The 21,848-nt window shown below is 41.2% G+C and overlaps 1 protein-coding gene across 1 annotated transcript in view; it reads right to left on the reverse strand.

Annotated features, from left to right (window-relative positions):
* The window catches only part of WDR16 (WD repeat domain 16), a 64,987-nt gene that overhangs the window by 16,500 nt on the left and 26,639 nt on the right, over nt 1-21,848 (reverse strand). The window contains exons 9-10 of the mRNA XM_006900520.1: nt 18,951-19,099; nt 15,942-16,087 (exon numbers count right to left, since the gene is read on the reverse strand). Coding sequence (XP_006900582.1) covers nt 15,942-16,087; nt 18,951-19,099 — 295 coding nt within the window. The remainder of the gene's footprint in view (nt 1-15,941; nt 16,088-18,950; nt 19,100-21,848) is intronic.

Consider the following 21,848-nt stretch of genomic DNA (forward strand, 5'->3'; position numbering starts at 1 on the left):
TCTCTTCCTGTATATTTAGGAAGCTCCTATATACTTGTTGTATGCTGTCAAGTTAGAATTGACTCATAGCTGACCCTCCAGCAAGTTTTCAGAGGCTAAGAAGGAGAAACTCAGAACACTTCATAGTCCTCATGATAAACCTCTGTTTAGAACAAGAAGCTATGGTCTAATTCGAGCAGGAGGAGACTTGCACATCTTTCTCTTGTGGAGCAGTTGGTGGATTAGAATCTCCCGCTTTTGAGAACAACTCCTAACCAGTAGGCCACAAGAAGTCCTTCCTACATACAAATATATATTAAATCTTCTCCTTCGTATGTTCCAACCCTGTCTCCAAGATGGCAGAGCTGTGGTTTTTGGGTATCAACAAAAACTCTTCATGAGGTAACAACAGAAACCCTTCATTGTGTTTCTAAGTTTATAAATCACGATACAGTGACTCTAACAATGGGCTTGAGTATGTCAGAGATCGTAAGAATGGTGCAAGATAGAGCAAGGTTGTCCACAGAGTCACTATGTGGTGTGGGTCTACTTGATGACATATAGCAACATTTCCCAACAGGCAGACATTACCAGTCTTTCTTCCAAGGAACCAACGGTAGATCTGACCCTCCAGAAAAGTACTGCCTTCACAGAGCAACTCGCTGTGGACTTCATTACCAAAGCTGCCTGTCTCTGAAAAGCAATCCTTGATTTTGAGTTGGAACTCATTCATAGCTGACCTTCCAGTGGATTTTCATAGGCTGTAAATCACATGAGACAAAATTTCCAATCTTGTTCCTGAGAAGTAGGTGGTGAATTCCTACTGCCTGGGAGATAGGACCTTTGGGTTACCAGTGCAGCTCCCCACAGAGCAGCAACCCACTGAGAGCTCAGGGGACAAGTTGAAGAATGGGTTGGCCATTCCTCTGTAGAGAAGGAAGCTTGGAGGAGACAAAACTGAATAAAGCCGGGCTGGAGGGCTGTAGGCTTAGCCCCTTCATCTTCCTCCTCCCCTGAAGAGAGCTTCATTCCCAACCTCCACAGTTCCCTCACCCCTGCAAGCACTTCAGGCACATCTGGGAGCGAGCCTGAGCTCCCCTCCAGTCTGGAAAGTCACTGCATGGGGGTTCTTGCCAGGGAGCAGGAAGCCTGGTCCCACTGGCCACACAGAAACAAAGGCTATTGGCCCCAGTCAGCTCACTGTGGGATGTCATTAAATTCACATGTACCTCTTAAGAAATACCCTCCCTGATAACCTCTTTCTTTCTTCTCTTTCCAGCACACAGCAAGTTTGAGCTGTGAGGCTGCTGAGTTAATGCATAAAATAACTGTCAGATAATGAGATAACTGTACTCCATAAAGTAAGTGAGAAGTTACTATTGTTATGTGTTAGAGTCCACTACAACTCAGCTACACTATGAACAATGGCTCTGAACCTTCCTTTATCCTGAGCCAACTTTACCATCTCCAACACACGTGACCTCATTGCCACAGGCACTGGGACAATCCATCTTCTCCACAGCCTTCCTCTCTTGTTTTGACCTACCACACCAACTTCTCAATTGTAATAGTTTAAGCCCACTTCTCAACCTAATCAAACTCAATATCCACTTTCTAAAAGTTACTTCTTAACATCTCTTTATTTTTCTGAAATTAAATTCATAGGAATACAACATAAAATACTTCAAAGAGGTCAGTATCACATGCTAACCATAAAAGAAAGATAAGTAATGGGAAAAGTTATTTAGAATGCAATAGTAAGCCTTTGACTGGATAAAAGCTCTGACACAACTACACCAGAAAGCAAAATAAATGCTTGTATCTTCTTTAATGAATATGTTGGGTTTATGAAAAGCAAGAAGAACAAAAAGTAATGAAAATAGAGTGGTCAGGTGAACACTAGAAAAAAAACTAATTTCATGATTGGTGCCAGTTGCCTTTGAGCTGATTCTGACTCACGGTAGCCGTGTGAGTACAGAGGGGAGAACTCTAATGACATTCCCAAGACTGACCTTTTGGAAGAAAATTGCTAGGTCTGTATTCCAAGGTGCCACTAGGTAGGTGTGAACTGCCCATTGTTGCTGAATTGGAACCAATAGCTGACCGTTGATTGGGTTTCTGAGGCTATAAGTCACACAGGAGAAGACTGTCCATCTCTCCCCTGCAAAGCTTCTGATGGGTTCAAACCACCAGAGAAGTGAGGCAACTTTGGGTCCCTGTGGACAATGCCACCAGAGCTAGTGATTGAGTACTTAACTGTGTGCACGCCCCATGAACTCCTAAAATTAGTGTTAATGAGACAGATTAAGGACTGGTAGGCGCCCAAGAACAGCTAAACCTCCATTTTTTCTAATGAACTTCATTGTGATCTTAAACCAAACAATGGGAGACCATTTTGTGTTTAAAGGTTAAGGAAGATAAGACTCACACCCTGGATCACAGAAACAGACCTGCCCACAGTTGGTGTACGCCTTCTTGTTGTATGTCTTCTGGTAGGAACAGACTCAAAGTGGACCCTCCAGCAGGTTTTCAGAGGTAATAAATCTTACAGGAGGAGACTGTTCATCTATCTACCGTGGAGCTCCTGGTGGATTCGAACTGTGTACCTTTGGCTCAGCAATGCAGTTCCTCACCACTGGGGCACCAGAGCTTCTTAGGTATAGCCTAGTCAAGATCAACTCAGTGATTCTATCAACAACAAATCTGAAGCCTATCCTATCCTATGTCATCTTTCTCATCCCTGACACACTTGAATCCATTGCCACAGTCACTGTACCAATCAATCCATCTCATTGAGGGTAATCCTCTCTTTCTCTGACTCTCCATCTTTTAAAGTATGATGGAATAGCCTGTCCTTGCAACATACCCAAAGTATGTGAGATGAGGCTTTGCCATCCTTGACTCTTAGGAGCTCTCTGGTTTCACTTTCTCTAAGACGTGTTTGTTAGTTCTTTTGGCAGTCCATGGGATATACACCTTTGAAAAAAACCCCAAAAATGCCAACTTTACACATGGATCTCTCCAGATGGATGGCCTAGGAATCAGACTAGCTACATCTGTGGAATAAATTGTTGGAAAAAATTGAAAACAGCAGCCAAAACCAGGCCAGGTGCCAATTGTGGATCAGACCATAAATTACTCATGTGAAAGTTCAAATTGAGAATGAAGAAAAGGAAAACAATTCCATGAGAAATAAAATATGATCTTGAGTAGATCCCACCTGAATTTCAAAATCACCTTAAGAATAGTTTTGAAGCCTTGAACACCAGTGATGGAAGACTAGACGAGTTGTGGGATGATGTCAAGGATATCACTTATGAAGACAGCAAGAAGTCACTACAAAGACAGAGGAGAAAGAAAAATCCAAAGGGATGGCAGAAGAAATCCTAAAAATTACACTAGAACGTAGAGAAGTCAGAACAAAGGGAAGAGATACTGAAGTAAAAGAGCTAAGCAGAAGATTTAAAAAGGCAGCTAGAAAAGACAAACTATTATAATGTGAAGAGACCTAATGGAGATTAAAAATGGAAGAACTCACTCAGCATTTTTCAAGCTGAAAAGGACTAAAAAACAAATTTGAGCCTTGAATTGCAATACTGAAAGATACTATGGACAAAATTCTGAATGTTCCAGGAGGTATCAAAAGAAGAAGGAAAGTTTATTCCTCTTCCGGCGATGCAGTAGAGGCATTCAAAACAGTCCAGTGTCTGACCTATCATTGCAGGCTTTCCTTCAACATAGCCCTAACAAAACTCGGCTGTCATAAACCCCTGGGTAATAAAAGTGTTTACCTTTATACCAAGAAGGTTGGGAAAGCACCAAAATCTGCATATGTGTGTGTGCCCGGGCCAACTAAGAGGGCTGCATGCTGTGAGACCTACAGTTCTCATGAAGTTGTCAAAAACAAAAAACTTGTCAGCAGAGTTTTATGGTGGTTCCGTGTATGCTAAGAGTGTCCATGACAGGATCAAGTGCGCTTTCCTTATTAAGGTGCAGAAGATTGTTGTCAACGTACTAAAGACACAAGCACAAAGTCAGAAAGTTAAATTAAAAATGGCACTTCTTTAAGTAACTGAAAAAAAAAATAAGGAAAGAATGCACAGAATTGCTGTACCAAAAAAGATCTGGCAGATACTGATAGATTTCAGGGAATATCATATGATCAAGAGCCAATGATAAGGAAGGAAGAAGTAGAAGCTGCTCTGAAGGCATTGGCAAAAAATAAGGGCCCAGGAATTGATGAGATATTGATTGACATGTTTCAAATGACAGATGCAGCCCTCCCTGCATGTGTTCACCAGTCTATGCCAGCAAATTTTAGAGGGCAACTGTCTGGCTGACTGACTGGAAGAGATCCATATTTGTTCCTATACCCAAGAAAGGTGATCCAACAGAATGTGGAAATTATCAAACAACATCATTAATATCACATATAAGCAAAATATTGTTGAGGATCATGCAAAGATGTCTAGAATAGTACATAGATAAGCTGGATGTAGTAGATGTGGAACTAGGAATATTATTTTTGATGTCAGATGGATCCTGATTGAGAAGAGGGAATACCAGAAGAATGTCTATTTCTGCATTATTGACTATGCAAAAGCATTTGAAAATGTGGATCATAATAAGTTATGGCTAACATTGAGAAAAATGGAAATCCCAGAATAGTTAATTGTGTTCATGCAAAACTTATACCTAGATCAAGAAACTGTTCTGTGAACAGAGCAAGGGAACCCTACATGGTTTAAAACTAAGAAAGGTATGTGCCAGGGTTGTAGTCTCTCTTCATACCTATTGAATCTGTATGCTGAGCAAATTATTCCAGAAGCTGGGCTCTGTGAAGAGGAATGTAGTATCAGGATTGGAGGAAGAATTACCAATAACCTTAGGTGTGCAGATGACACAGCTCTGCTTGCTGAAAGTGAAAAGAACTTGAAACACTTGCTGCCTTTGATATGAACTGCTTCTCAAGCAAGGAAACAAAAATCCTTATCACTGGACCAATAGGCAACATCATGATAGATGGAGAAAAGACTGAAACTGTCAACGATTACATCTTAACTTGGATCCACAATAGATATTCTTGTCACCAGCAGTCAACAAATTAGGATACATATTATGCTGGGAAAGTCTGCAGTCAGGGAGCTCTCCAAATTACTGAGGAGCAATGATGTTAGTTTGCAGACTAAGGTGCACCTGATTCAGACCATGGCCTTTTAATCACTTGCTATGCATCAGAGATGTGGACAATGAATAAGGATGACAGAAGAAAAATTGATGCCTTTGAGTCGTGGTGTTTGGGGAGAGAATTGAATATCCCATGGAATGCCAAAAGAACAAACAGATATGTCTTGGAGAAGGTGAAGTAAAATTGATCCTTGGAAGCAAGGATGACAAAGCTTCATCTCACATGCTTCGTGCATGTTGTTAGGAGAAGCTATTCCATCAAGAAGGACATCATGGTTAGAAAGATAGAGGGACAAGGAAGGAAAGGAAGACCTTCAACCAGGTGGACTGACACAGTCAGAGTGACTCCTGTAATGGGCTTGAGTATGTCAGAGATTGCAAGTTTGGCACAGGACAGGACAGGATTCAGATTTATCATTTATAGGGTCTCAATGAGATGCACTCAACTCAGCGGCACCTTATAAAAATAATAATTCCCATATTTCCAGAATCTTAAATAAACATGATATTATTTCTACCTTAAACCTTTTTTAAGTCCTTGAGATACTTTGAGAAGAAACAGGCTAGCATCAGCTTAGCCTCTCTGTCGCCAGAGCAGCAAGCCACCCCTGCTGTTCTCATGCTACCTCTGTTTTTTTAATTAGTGTGTGTGTGTGTGTGTGTGTGTGTGTGTGTGTGTGTGTGTGAATGTACCGTCAGATCAGATCTGACTGGTACAGGAGATTGTCCCTCCTTCCCCGGCAGAGCATCTGGTGGATTCGAACCGTGCGCCTCTGGGATTGTAGTTGCAGCTCTTCGCCACTAGGCCACCAGAGCTCCCCACTACCTCTGTTTTTAACAAAGAAGTTTATCTTTGGCTTTTCAAAGAGAGGAGCGAACTGGGGGGAGGCAGGTAAAGAAAAAAGTGCAACAATGAATGAATGGAAATCCAAAATCTCTGTAAATGTTCATTAAAATTAATAAAATTTAAAAAAAAACCAAAGCTTTGTGTGTGTGGAACCACTTATTCTCTGCCGGTCAATCTGGAGCCCTAGAAAGCAAACACTTTCCTCTGGACCAATTCCTAGCTGAAGACAAAGAAAGACAAGCAGCAATAGACTAGACTTAAATGAAGCCAGATATCAAGTCCATTCTGACTCATGGCAACTCTCCATCGAGTTTCCAAAACTGCAAATCTTAGGGTGGGGAGACCATCCCTCTTTCTTCTGTGCAGTGGTAAGTGGAATCCAAGTGCTAATCCTTCTATCAGTTCTTTGAAAAGAAAAACACACTTATTGTAAAAGATGTGTAATCAGAGTGTTTCTTGGAGGCCAGGATGGTAAGACTTCATCTCACATCCTTTGAGTATGTTATCAGAAGGGGCCTGCCTCCAGAGAAGGACAGTATATGACCAGTGATTTTTAGCCTTTCTAAAAAGTATGTAAATCTCTTGCTGGTTTCAGTCAAGATCCATCTAAAAAAAAAAAAAAAAAAGATCCATCTGACATCAACACTGATATCTCTCATGCCACAGCTGCTTCGGAGTCCAGCTTGAATTTCTGGCCATTCTCTGCCCATGTACTGCTCCAGTCATTTTTAATAAGCTTCAGCAAGATTATACTTCCATGTGATATTAATGTCGTTGTTTGATAATTTTCACATTCTGTTGGATCACTTTTTTTTGGAATGGAAACAAATGTAAAAAAGAAGGAAAAACTTTAACTATTTTAAACTTAATTGGTTTACCGCTAGGATTGTTTTAAATCACAGCATTTCTTATTTTCCCCATCTCCTTTCTCTCTTTACAGGATGTGCTGAATTATTTTACCTTGAGTCAGTTCAGACCAGCCAGGTCAGCATTCAGCTAAATAAAAGGCCCAAGAACATACCCTGAATGAGTAACCTAAGTACCTCTGGGTGCCTAGCAGTAAGGAGTTGCACTGCCAACCCAAAGGCAAATGGTTCAAGTCATCTGCTCTGTGGGAGAAAGATAAGCATTTCCCATGAAATTTATCCATCTTGAAAATCTTTTCAAGGCTCAGCTCTAAGTTGCTTTCTGCTCAATGTCACATAACAACAACAACAACAAGGGACCATGAAAGATACTCCTGTGTAACCTTCTAGAAAGTAGTCATCTTTAAAGGGCATATTCCATGATGACCAAGAGCTTCACCAGGCGATGGACATCTTTAAAGCCACACACATGTGTATTTCTGAAATGTCCTGAATCGTGCATGTAACTTGGTCACCATATTCATCTGTTCACGCTTCTCTTCATGATTAAATATGATCTCCTTTGCCACACCTGCCTTGCCAGCTGCACGGTCTGCGGCATCAGTGTGACAAGCGATGCGTGACTACAGGCTGCTAGGGTCCTCCAACATGATCATGACTGCAACAATGGATCCTATGATGAAGGCAAAGGTTGAGCTGAAGCCCGGATATTTGTGGAGATGTCTCACTCAAACTCCAGGGCTGAGTCAGGGTTATAAAGTATTCTGGGGAACGGGGTTTATTATGTTTAGTTATTTTTTCTGTCTGTTTTGCTTTTCTTCCTCAAGTGTTCCTGCAATTCCAGAAAGTCCTGGAAAGTCAGAGAGCACTTTGAGTAATCATTACTTAGAAGAAAGGCTGGATGTTCCTGGAAATGGGGGGCAACCAAATCTAGTTGAAAGAATTCAGAGCATTGAATACTTCATTGAAAATATATTAAGAAATATTTCTGTAAATGAATCAGATAACACACCCTTTGCTATGCTTGTACGTCATCTAGATAATGATTCTAATGTGCCTTTGTATAAAGCTTTGGACTGGTTACAAGAGCAAGAATTAAGAATAAATGTTACCGTGAGGAGGAAAAGAACAATTAGTAATTCTAATAAATGGGAAAGTTGGTACATTCCAGTGGCCACATTAGTAACCACACGTCTAGCGTCTTGTTGAAATGTATCTTGTAAAACCGCATGTTTATGATGTTATCCTTTATTAATAGCTTACTGATCTGTTTGCGTCAGCTGTTTCTTACAACAGCAAATGTTAGCTTTTTCAAAGTAAATGTCATGTATCTGGCATAGTGACAAGAAGGATTGTATAAAAGGTTCATCTATACTCAGTAAAGTTGGCAGCATCACAATCTCTCTCTGGTGTTGTGTTGTCTGTCCCGCCAAATCCGTTCCCACCTGACATCTTCACCACATCCCTGGGTCGGTGTCGAGACCGCTCACATCCCGGTCTGCGACACTCCTTTCCCCGCCTATATAATCTTTAAAAGTGTTCCTCCTTTGCTGGAGTGGTTCTGAGTAGCATTGACTTGTCCCCCTGTGTCTCTTTTTACAAAGCACTTTGTCTAATAAATTTCTTTTCTTCCATTGAAGAGCCTGAGCTCCTGTTCTGCTCTTCTTACTTACAAGAGGAAGAGACCAAGTGTAAGGAGAGCCCTGGAGACCTTCTCTTGGTGACTACATTTAGGGAGTAGCCTGGCTACAGTAATTTCCACATTCTGTTGGATCACAGTTTTTGGAATGGGAACAGATATTAACCCTTCTTGGCCAGGTATCTGTTTTCCAAATTTCTTGGCATAGACTAGTGAGTGTTATGGCTGTAGCTGTTCACTGAAACAGCTCCATTGGTATCCCATCAATTCCTGGGGCCTTATTTTTTTGCCAATGCCTTCAGCGCAGCTTGGGCTTCTTCCTTCAGTATCACTGGTTACTTATCATATGCTACTTCCTTGAAATGATTCTGTTTTGACCAAATATTTTTGGTACAGTGACTCTGTGTATTCCTTCCATCTTCTCCTTTTGATGCTTTCTGCATTTGATGTTTTGAATAGTATACCAGTAGAATCCTTTGGTTTTGCAACTCAAGCCTTGAATTTGTTCTTTGGCTCATTCAGCTTAAGAAATACTGAGCGTGTTCTTCTCTTTTGGTTTTCTTTTTTTTTTTTTTAAATTTTTTTTTTTTTTATTATTTTGTGTGCGTGTACCGTCAAATCAGATCTGACTGGTACAGGAGGATATTGCGCCTCCTTCTCCGGCAGAGCATCTGGTGGATTCGAACCGTGTTCCTCTGGGATTGCAGTGCAGCTTCTTGCCACTAGGCCACCAGAGCTCCCCCTCTTTTGGTTTTCTAATGCCAGCTCTTTGCACATGTCTTTATAATACTTGGCTTTATCTTCTCCAGCTGCCCGTTGAAATCTTCTGTTCAGCTGTCTTACCCCATCACTTTTACATTTTGTTGAACTTTTCTACATTAAAAGGCAAGTTTCAGAGTTTCTTCTGACATCCATTTTAGTCTTTCTTTCATATATTTTTAATGACCTTTTGCTTCCTTCCTGGATGAAATCCTTGATTCCATTCCACAACCTAACTGGTCTTTGGTCATTAGTGTTCAGTACATCAAATCTACTTGAGAGGGCTTTTTAAATTCAGGTGGGATACACTCAAGGTCATATTTTTGCTCTCCTAGCCTTACTTTAATTGTCTTCAGCCTCAATTTGAACTTGCATATGAGTAGTGTAATTGATGGTGTGTTCCAGAATTGGCTCTAAATGGCTTAGGCTGCTGATAGATACTGCACATCTCTACCATCTTTTTGCACAGGTGGTGGCAATTTGAGTCCTAGAAGCATCACCCATGAAGAATTGTGCTGCTGTCCCAAGGCTTCACCTCGCTGACGGTCCAAATATAACAGCAGCTCATCTAGAGAAAGATGGGAAATTTCTTCCATGGGAGTCTCAGAAGTCTGCTGGAGAATCAACTTTGAACCAATTCTAACCCAAGTGCAATGAGTTGTATTGAGAGTCAATTTGATTCATGTGTATTCCATCAGGTGACATCCATATAGATATATGTACTATATATAGAGTACTGCTTTTAAAACAGTACTTATAATTAATAAATCACTGACTGTAAAAAATTCTATCATGTCTATCTTCATTTGTCACTAAAGTAATATTTTCCAACTACTAGTTCTCTGTTTCTAATTATTGCGTTCTAGGCAACAATTATTATTAATGTACCCTAATTGCACCTGATCCAGACCATAGTCTTCGCAATTACTTGCTATGCATCAGAGAGCTGGACAATGACTAGGGATGATAGAAGAATAGATGCCTTTGAGCTGTGGTGCTATATATACTATGGACGGCTAGGAGAACAAAAAAGTTCTTCCTAGAGAGATTAAGACCAGGCTGCTCCTTGGAGGCAAGGATGCTGAACCAGTCCTTGCCTGATCAAGGCATAGTCTTCGCAATTGCATACTATGCGTCAGAGAGATGGACAATGACTAGGGATGATAGAGAATCGATGCTTTTGAGCTGTGGTGCTGGAGAAGAGCGCTGAATATACCATAGACTGTTAGGAGAACAAACAGGTTCACCCTGGAGAGGATGAAGCCAGAATGCTCCTTGGAGTCAAGGATTCTGAAGCTTCGTCTGAACTTACTTTGGGCATGTTGCAAGGAGGGACCAGTCCTTGGAGAGGGACATCATGCTTGGGAGGGTGGAGGGACAACACAAGAGAGGAAGACCCTTGATGAGATGGATTGATTCAGTGACTGGAATAATTGGTGTAGATGTGTCAGAGACAATAATATTGGCACAGGATAGAGCAGGGTTTAGCGCTGTTATGCATAGGGTCGCTATGAATTGCAGGTGACTCCATGGCACATAACAACAATCATCCTAATTGTATGTCTAATCAGTTTCAGATTGCAGAAGTCTGAAGAAATCCTTCGTTTCTTTATCATTGGCTTTAGTTCTTTTGCATATATATTTGAATAAGGGTTGTATTAACAGGTCTCCCTTGTATGCATGTGGATATTAATCTATCACTGACATTGTTTTGGGGATAAATCTTGAAATGTTATTTCTGATAATGAATGCAACTCCATTCCTCTGCAATTTGTCATTTCTGACAAATAGATCGTATGATCTTCTTAATTAAAATGGCCAATACCAGTCCCTCACAGCTCACTTAAAGCTAAGACATTTAAATTTATGCATTGTATTTCATTTTTTTATAATTTCCAATTATCTTAGATTCTTTCTTTGTGTATTGTAGGTTACAAGTTATTAAAGGACGTCTGTGGCCATTTCATATCATTTTGAGTCTTGCAACATCAGCAGGTGAAGATCCTTCATAGGGTGAAAGTTTTACTCCATCAGAGTCACTAAGATAAGCTCTACCTTAAGGAGGCAACCCTTCTCGAGTTGCATTTCGAGCATCTTCCAGTCTGAGGGACTAATCTTCCAGCATAATATTCAACCCTGTTCCAAGGTTATTTTTAAGGCCCTGTTATTTCAAAAGCGGATGGCCAGTACTGCTCCTTAATCTGTCTTAGTGTGGAAGCTCTACTGAAGCCTGTCCACCATGAGTGACCTTGCTGGTATTTCAAATATGAGTGGCTTAACTCGTTACTAGCACCTCAGCCTGACATCTAGAATCTAGCCACCACAGTACAGCAAACTGACAGGCAAGTGGTGGATTACCTTTTAGTTGTGAATTGTAGGGAGGTCTGGGCTCACTTGGGAAACATGATGGGATACCTGCAAGCAAGCATACCCTGGCAATGACCATTTACTGATGGAAGGAATTACACTAATAACCAAAAGGCTGTGTCCCCAGCTGCTATGAGGGACTAGTCCTTGAAGAAGACCATCATGCCTGGAAGGGTGGAGGGACAATGCAGGAGAGGGAGATTCTGGATGAGATGGTTTGATACAGTAACCGGAGTAATGGAGGTAGGTGTGTTGGAGGCAGTGAGATTGACTCAGGATAGAGTAGGGTTCAGATCTACTGTGCATAGAGTCACTATGAGTTTCAGTTGACTTGATGGCATAACAAACACCACCACCATGGGAAGAAGGTGGTCAGTATTCTCCCTTACAATTTACAGCCTCAGAAATCCAATGGAGCTAGAACCAACTAGATCATCATGAGTGAGCATGCATTCAGAGCAGTGCTCACCTGCTGGCAACTTCCTTGGTCACTAGCACTCAAAATATAAAGACTTCATAGATAGGGAAGGTCTGTAATAACAGCTGACGGGAATGGGAAGAGGAGCTGAGTGTTGCCAAAGTCAGTGAATTTGTAGCATTTCCTCTGCAGCGGTTCTCATCAGACTGGGTTCAGACATGTAGACGATCCAAGCCCAGTGGGGACCTTAGAAAAATAGCTGATCCAGATGGATGAGGGAGCCAGAGAGGATGCTGACGGGTCAAGGAAGTAAAGCCGTTGGACAAGGGCAGGCAGAGAGCAGGGGTGGTCTAGTGGTAGGCCTGTATCTGTGAACACCTGGAATGAGGCTAACCTTGACTGAGGTGTGCTCTAAGTATAAACACCTGATTTTGAAGACTTACTACAAAGTACCAAAACCATTGCCCTTGAATTGATTCCACCAAATAGTGTGGTCCTACAGGACAGAGTACAACTGTCCCTTAGGATTTCCAAGGTTCTAATCTTTATGGACAGAGTTCTGGTGGCACAGTAACAAGATGGAGTTTTGGTGGCACTGCAATCGCAAAATCACGTGGTTCAAGTCCACTACCTGTCTGGGGGAGAAAGATGGACAATCTTTTCCCACATGAGTAACTGCTTCTGAAAACTCACTGAAGGGTCAGCTATGGGTTGGTTCTGATTCAGTGGTACACAACACAACAACAGCAATCTTTATGGAAGCCTCCTGTCATAGTCTTCTCCCTCAACACAAATTGTTATGTGCTGTGTATTGTCCATCCTTCTTTTAAGAGCAGCTGTTGAATTAGAAATGTGCACCTTTAGGTTGACCAGGGGAACATTGTTAGCATAGTGGCAAGAAACTGCACTGCAATCCCAAAGGCACGCGGTTTGAGGCCACCAGCTGCTTTACAGGAGAAGGATGGGCAATATCCTCCCGTGTGATTAACTGTCTCTGAAAACCCACCAGAGGATCAGCTAGGATTGGTTCCAACTCTACAATACACAACAATAAGTTTGCCATTGCAACTTCTTGCAAATCAGCCATCAGAGCTCCTCGAGTACAAATTGTTGTGGTTATGTGCTGTTGAGTCTCCTTCAACTCATAGCAACAGTATGCACAACAGCTCTGAACCTGCCCTATTCTGAGTCAGGTTCAGTGTCTCCAACACACCCATTCTATTACCCCAGATATTGTGTCAATCCACTTCATGCAAGGTGTTCGTCTCCTGCACTGTCCTTCTACCATTCCAAGTATGATACTCTTCTTCAAGGACTGGTCCCTCTGGTCACACGCCCAAAGTATGTGAGGTGGAGCTTCAAAATCCTTACCTCCAAGGAGCAACATGGTTTTACCCTCTCCAAGATAGACCTATTGTTCTCTTGTTGGTCCATGGAATGTTCAATATTTTCTTCCAGCACCACAGCTCAAAGCTATCAATTCTTCTTTTGTCATCCTTGGTCATGGTCCAGCTCTCTGATGCATAACAAGTAATTGTGAAGACCATTGCCTGTATCAGGCTCACCTTAGTCTCCAGACTGACATTATTGCTCTTTAGCACTCTGGAGAGGTCCCGGATGACACATAGACACAATGCAATTTTTTTAAAAATTTATTTCCTCACTGCTGGTGCCAAGGGTGTTGTTTGTGGAATAAGCAAGCTAAAATTGTTAACAATTTCAGTCTCTTTTTCATCTATTATAGTGCTACTAATTGGCTCAGAGGTGAGAATGTTTTTTTTTATGTTGAGCTTCAGTCCATATTGAAGAATACAGTCCTTGACCTTCTGCAGCAAATACTTCAAGTCCTCCTCATTTTCGGCAAGCAAGGTTGTGTTTTCCTCCAATTCTGATGCCGCATTCCTCCTCATAAAGTCCAGCCTCCCAAATGATGTGTTCTGCATATAGATAGAAAAGATATGGAGACAGAATGCATTCCTGATACACTCCTTTCCTGATTTTGAGCCATGCAGTGCTTTCTTGCTCTGTTCTGAGGACTGCTTCCTGGTCTGAGTGTAGGTTTCCCAGGAGCACAATCAAGTTGTTCTGGGATTCCCATTCTTGTTAAGGTTAACCACAATTTGTTGTGATCCACACAGTCTTTGCATAGAGTAAAATATCTCATAAATAAGAGTAATACTACCTTCACTTTATATATGAGGAAATGGAAGCACAAAGAAGTATTTATTATGGGCTAAATTGTGTGTTCTTTTCTGGCCTTTCATCATACTAGTATGTCTGGAGAAGAGTATTGAATATACCATGGACTGCTGGGAGAATAGAGAGATTGGTTTTAGAGAGGGTGACTCCTTGGAGGCAAGGATTCTGAAGCTTGGAATGACATATTTTGGACATGTTGCAAGAAGGGACCAGTCCTTGGAGAGAGACATCATGCTTGGGAGGGTGGAGGGACAGTGCAGAAGAGGAAGACCCTTGATGAAATGGATTGATTCAGTGACTGGAGCAATGAGGGTAGGTGTGTCAGAGACAACAAGATTGGCAAAGGATAGAGAAGGGTTTAGGGCTGTTGTACATAGGGTCACTGTGAGTCACAAGATGACTTGACAGCGCATAACAACAACAAAACAACAACAACAGTGTGTCTGAGTCACAAAAGCAGAATAGACAGACTGGGGATAAGCAGATGCCATTTGAGGATTGCCTATGAACCAAGGCATCCCGAGAAATCAGGGAACACCACCGATTACAAGGAAGAGATCAACACGCCCAAGACTCTAAGATGGTAATCCTCTAGGAATGTGAGATAACAAAGACCTGATTTTTAAAACCTGCTGCTTGTGGAGTTTGTGTTCAAACAGCATTACACAACTCAGACAAGAAAGAGGTTAAAGACTGTGTCCAAGATCACCCACCTGCACTGGAACAGAAATCCGTGTCCAGGCAGTGGGACTCCAGAACTCACACTTCTAGTCGCTAAGTTTTGTTTTCTAAAGGCTAGAATGGGCTTGTCAGGTCAGGACGCAGTGTCTTCCTTCTCTCCCTGAGGCAGTGCAGAGAAAAGAAGGGGGTGGGATGTGCAGCTAAGAAAAACATGCAGGCAGACAGACTTCCTGGATAGAGAAAGGGGAGGCTTTGAGATAAGAAAGGAGGCAGAGGATGTTCAGATAAGCCATCTGGTTTGAAAGGTCTCAGGCTCCCCAAAGTGACAAAATAGTGATAAAAGCACCTGGCTGTATTAAAGAGTTAATTAAAAAAATACCAACTGTCTTAAAAGAAAAAGACAATTTATGTAATTATGGTCCTTAGGGAAAATCAACAATTATTTCAAAACACTGGCAACACAAAATAATAATCCCCCCAAAAAATCCCCCAAAACACAAGCCAATAACAAAAACCAACAACAATGGCAAAAGGTCACCTTGGCATTTAGATCTTGCAATTACCTTATTACCACCTGGTTAACGGACTACCTAAATTCATGGAAGTTTCTTTGGAGAGCAAAAAACCCCTTTGAAGCTTAATTTGCAAAACAAATAATGAAATAGCAACATATGTGGCAGTAACAGTGCTTCTTGCCTCCATCCCTCCCCAGCATTTGTCAGGCTATCAGGTGTGAACCCAGCAAAGGGAAAGCCCTTCTTTAGGATTCCTAACTCATTTCACACCTGTACTTTCTGTGAACACATATATTTCTGTTTATTTGTATTTTAGCTTATGATGTGTTTTAGAATTGGATCAAACCTGTTTGGTCCCACCTGACTCCTAGAGTCCTAGCACAGGTAGGTATACATTTAAAAAATCAACTTGATGGCTTCCTGTGAGGCAGCTGCTCTAAATCAAGGGCTATATTTAGAAAGAGTTGGCTGTTAGGAACAGTACCTCCCCTTCCCCACCACCACTGATGACCCTTTTACAGTCACTGGTGGTAGCGATGGCTGTCACTCCGATCCTGTGAGCATTGTTGATGACATATATCAGCCGGCCTGTCTCTGGGGCGAAGGCCCGGATTCTACCATCATTCCACGCTGACATAAAAGGGGAAAAAAAAATAAGCAGGGTCAGTGTACTTGCCCTCTATCCACGCGTTCTTCTGTAAGTCCTCAGTGGGCATCACAAATGGGGGTCGTGATGGTGATAGAGGAAGCTCTCACCAACTGTCAGTAGTAATTACATCCCCTGTCCCCTGATACCCAACTTGGTTGAGGGTAAAGAATCCCCTGTCCCCTGATACCCAACCTGGTTGAGGGTATAGAATTGTTTGTCTTGGACGAATCTGCTTGCAGGTGTATCTCCCCCAGGTTAGGGAGAGAAGGAAAAAAGGATTTAGGGAGGGTGGCTCCCATCTCGCCTTGAGCTGCAGGCCTGTACATTCAACTGTCTAATTGCTATTGTCTCTAGACAGGATGTATAATTTCACATTTTCTGATGAAGCAAAGACTTTTCGCTCTACATCCTTAACTCTGATGCCCTTAAACTACATCTTCATAGAAGTTGTCATTCATTCACACAGGTGCTCAAGCCAAGAACCTCAGAGTTATACTTGATTCCTCTCTAGTCCACCCTCCCCACTATACACACATATTCAATCTTCCCATTGGTTCTGCTTTTAAAAAACATCCAGAATGTGCTAATTCCTTAATCCTTCCATTGACACCACCCTCTTTCAAGCCACCACTGTCATCTCTCTTGGCTTATTATAGGATATTTCCTCTCCAGCTTCAAGTCTTGCCCCCCAGTACTCAGCTGTCTACCAAAGATTTTCCCACTGCCCTTAGAACAAAAATCCAAATGTCTCTCTCCTATCCAGTAACTAATATGAACCTGCTACCTACCCTTTCAACCTCCTTTACTACCGCTCAAGCTCACAACATCCTGGCCTGGTGATTGTCCACCACAGGCCCTTTGCACTTGCTGATTGGAATACTCTGCCCATGGCAAGCTTTAGTGCCACTTCTCAACCAATTTTAAGTAGGATACTCAAGGTAGACCTCATTTCAAGGATTTGAAGGAACTGGGTGAGCCATAAGGGCATCTGGGGAAAGAACACTGCAGACAAAACAAGTATGGCTGGAGGAAGTGAGTAGTTAAAAATCAGAGCTAAGAAAGTGGAGATGGCAGAGAGAGATCACGTAAAATCTTTTAACCTTGTGGAAACTTCACCCTTGAGCCTTAGAAATGGCATAACTTACCTTACCTTGAAAAAGACAACAGACCGGAGAATGGTAAGAAGCTATTGGTGTAACATGAGAGAGAGCTGAGCCTGATTAGGACCATGGTAGAGCTGGCAAGAAGTAGTGGAATCCTGGATACATTTCGAAACTAAAGTCTTGAGAAGCACACTTTAGATGTGGGTATAAGAGAGAAAAGAGGATGCCCACCCCAAGATTTTGAACTTGACAGTTTGCTACTTGTAAGTGTAATGTAAACCCAGAGTTCTTGTGACCACTGTGTGAAGACATGCCTGAGAGAGATGCCAGCATGGAGGAAACAGAGTCAAGAAAAGAGGGCATGAGATGGGCACTTAGCTGCCCCTAAAACCCTCCTCCTTCTTGACTATTCATTGACGTGAACCAGTGGATTTACTTTCTGACAACTGAAAAACTTTATATACATTGTTGTTGAGTACCATCAGTCAGAAGTGACCCCTAGGTGACCCTCTAGCAGGTTTTCAGAGGCAGGTAATCATACAGGAGGAGATTGCCCATCCTTCTCCATCCTTATATAAATTGGACATAAGAAAAATATTTTTAAAATCATTATTTAATAAGAGAATATTATTTTTTGAGCTGTATACTAAAGTATTTGGAGATGGAATATCATGGTATTTATATAACATTACTATATAATAATAATGAAAAAGAAAGAAATTGCCTTAGGGATAATTTGATTTGGGTTTTGGTTTGTTAACTAATTTTTTAAATGTTTACAATCTATTGGGCTTTCACTCAATCATTCATATACATTTTATTCCATAACATTAAGTATAATTGAGTAATAGAATAAATTAATTATAATTTCTAATCAACCCTTTATTAGCTATTTCCCTTCACTGAACCATTATATATTTATTACGTTTTATTCCTCTCTCCCTTCCTTCTCATTCCTGGGAACCGTTGGTTTTGATTTTTATCTCATCTATTCTTTTTTGTGTGCCTTGCATGCAGTAAGTCCTCAGATCTACCTCTAAACTAAGTTACTATGTTTCTCTGTTCCAGAGAATAATACCTTCTGTATGTAGCAATTTAGGAGAAGAGGAATTGCATTCCCTTCTTTGTTCATGTGGCCTCCCAGCTGGAGCAGAATACAAAGTAAGGGCTAGATTAGAGGAAAGGAGAGGATGGGTATTGGAATGCTGCCAGGGAATTCCCACGTGAGGACTACTGTAGAAAGCGGAACTCTGAACCAGTTCAAACCAATTTGGTCATGACCTATGAAGCAAAGTCAGAACAGATGCAAATTTTAAAAACTGAGGTGAAGTAGAACAATAATTGGGACAAAACTCCCTACGGGTCCAAATCCTGGAATGGGAAGCTTGGAAGAGGCATAGCGAGCACTTTAGCATTGCCAGGACTGTGGCTTGTGACACATAGGAGACTCATCTAATCTGCCAAAATCTTTGAGGCGACATCACTGTTTCCAAGTACGTCAGTTAAGACATTTAGTCCTTATGCAACACACATGCTGCCCTTGTTCTCTGAGAGGTTTAAGTTTCTAGCAGGATGACAACTCACAACTTTTCCTGTTGTGGTTTTTACAACCAGAATCCACATTTTGCAAAATCAGATCTGTTCAGGTGCGCTTCAATGGCATGGCTGAACTGGTAGAAAGAGAACAAGAATCAAAGCCATGGCTGGAGAAAGAATGTGAATCTTGACAGGTGGGTGTTACCTGAAATGATGCTCTTCCCATCTCTCATGAAGTTGATGGCATGGCAAGTCATGTTGGGCACAGTGATCCGCAGCAGCTCCCGGCAGGACAGCGTGTGCCAGACCCTGATGTCTGTCTTGGCACAGGTGGCAAATAGCTCGTCAGTGCCACTGCAAAGAAGCCATCGAGAGACTGAGAGATGCAGCCATAAAAGAAACACAAGTGCTTCTCTGATGCATATTTAACATGTATTTCCCAAAAATAAAGAGAAGAGCGTGTTTTAGATGTCACTGTCTGGAGACTTGATGATCCTACAAACTTCTTGTGTAAAAATAGCATCGTATGTCCTTCAATCACCTACAGTCAATTTTTTTTGTAGTCCTTTTTTTTTAGGAAAAAATATGCCCAAAAATAAAATAGTCAATTTAAGTCTCTCAATATTCTGGTAGACTGGTGAGATCTCTTGGGATAAACACATCTGTGAAATACTTACATTAAGAGAGGCTACACAAATCCTTCTCTGCAAGTTAGACAATCTCATTATAAGTTTTTAAAAGCTTGAAAAGGCTGCTAGGATTTATATTTGCAGGCAACTCAAGCACTTTGCTTAGTTATGAGGAAATATGAGCTTGTGGGCAAGGAAGAAAATATCAGAATAAGTTAGCTGTCAGCTTTGTTATTTAAAGAATAGAAAAGAACCAATGAATCAAAAGATTTACAATTTGTTAGTGGTAGAACAATTTGAAAAATGATCAAAAATATAGTTGCACAACATGAAGTATAAAATCAATGTCACTAAATTACACATCAGGGAACTCTAGAGGCCGAGTGGGAAAAGAGTTGTGCTGCCAACTCAAAGGTAGGCGGTTTGAATCTACCAGCTATTCAAAGGGAGTAAGGTGGGCAGTCTCCTCCCATGCAATTTATAGCCTCTGAAAACCCATTACAGGGTCAGCTGGGAGCCAGTTCCACTTTGATGGCACCCAACAACAAATTAATACATGTAGAAATTGGTGAACTGACAGCTATTCCATTATTTTTTTTACCATAATTAAAACATGATTACACATTATTTCATCTTGGGAAAAAACTGAAAGGAATGATAATGAGGATGTTAGGATGGTTTCTTTAGAGAAGCAAAATCAGTGAAGTATATTATATGTACTATGCATATATATAAAAAATATACTTGACTAAAAAAAGAAAAAATACACTTGACTGATTTTGCATCTCTGGAGAATATATATTTGTCGTTGTGGTGGTGTACCATTGAGTCAGAACCCATCCATAGCTGACCCTCCAGTGGAGTTTTTTCAGAGGCAGTTAATCACACGGGAGGAGAATGCCCATTTTTTTCCTGCAGAGTAGCTGGTGGATTCGAACTGTGTGCTTTTGGGATTCCTACACAGCAAAGACCACACATTACATGGTCCCATTTATACTGTTGTTGATAGATGCCATCGAGTCCACTATGACTTGTAGCAGTCGGAGAGTAAGAGCAAGGCCCTCAGCAAGATGGATTGACACAGGGACTTAACATATCTGTGATCATGAGAACAACACAAGATAGAGCAAGGTTTCAGTATAATGTATAGAACAGGAAAATCTGTGGAGGTAGGTGATGGGTTAAAGGAAAGAGAGTGAAGAGAACATAAGGAGAATCAGGAGTTATTGCTGATTAATTCTTTTCAAGCTAATAAAAATATTCTAAAATTAGATTAGAGTAACAGTTACACAACTAGCTAAACAAATTTTTACACAATGCTAAATATACTAAAAACGATCTGAAGGAGTGTCCTTTATGATGCATAAATTATATCTCAAGAAGTCTGCTTTCTACAAAGAAAGAAAAAGAAGTATAAACCTGAACAGATCAGTAACCACATAAGCTGAGACAGTGACAGAAAAGACTGTTTATAAAAGAGCCAAAGAATTTTACAGATTCATTCCACTAAACTCCTTGGAAAAGAAGATTTAAGTATGCCACAAAGAAAACAGAGATTTTTGTTTTTCACGTAAAGATTCATATAGTGAAAAAACACCAGCTGTGTTCACTGTTAGAAGTATTTATAATCACCTACTCACTGGAACGCAACATCAAGAAAACAAAAGTTCCCATCATTGGGACAACTGGCCGCATCATGATAGATGGTGAAGAGATTGAAATTGTAAATAGCTTCAATTTGTTTGGCTCTACAATCAAAACTCTTGGTACCAGCAACCAGGAAATGAAAAGATGGATTGCATTGGGCAAGTCTGCTGTCAGAGACCTCTCCAAAATACTCAAGAGCAATGATGTCAGTCTGGAGACTAAAGTGCACTTGATACAGGCCATGGTCTTTGTAATTACTTGTTATGCATCAGAAATCTGGACAATGACAAGGGATGATAGAAGGAGAATTTATGCCTTTGAGCCTTGTGGTGGAGAAAAGTATTGAACATACCCTAAACAAACAAGTTCATCCTGGAGAGGGTGAAACCAGGTTGCTCCTTGGAGACAAGGATTTTGAGACTCCATCTCACATACTTTGGGTATGTGATCAGGAGAGACAACTTCCTGAAGAAGGACATCATGCTTGGAAGGGTGGAGGGACAGCACAGGAGAAGACGACCCTGGATGAGATGGACTGACACAGTGACTGGGACAATGGGGGCAGGTGTGTCAGAGATGGTGAGATTGACTCAGGCTAGGAAAGGGTTCAGAGCTGTTGTTCGTAGGGTCACTGTGTCATAGTTGACTTTATGGCACATAAAAACAACTCACTAGGACTCAGAATGCCCATCTCGGGATCTCAGGAGTGAGCTTTGAAAGTGAGTCTTGCTAATCTAAAGAACAATGCTCATGAGTTTTGTAAAACAAGGCTGATAATGACGATGTCCACAGCAAAAACAATCTGATCAGCTTCCTAGAGTGAATCT

Source organism: Elephantulus edwardii, unplaced genomic scaffold (genome assembly GCF_000299155.1).
Source record: "Elephantulus edwardii isolate Elephantulus edwardi_28Jun2011 unplaced genomic scaffold, EleEdw1.0 scaffold00286, whole genome shotgun sequence".
Lineage (NCBI taxonomy): Eukaryota > Metazoa > Chordata > Mammalia > Macroscelidea > Macroscelididae > Elephantulus > Elephantulus edwardii.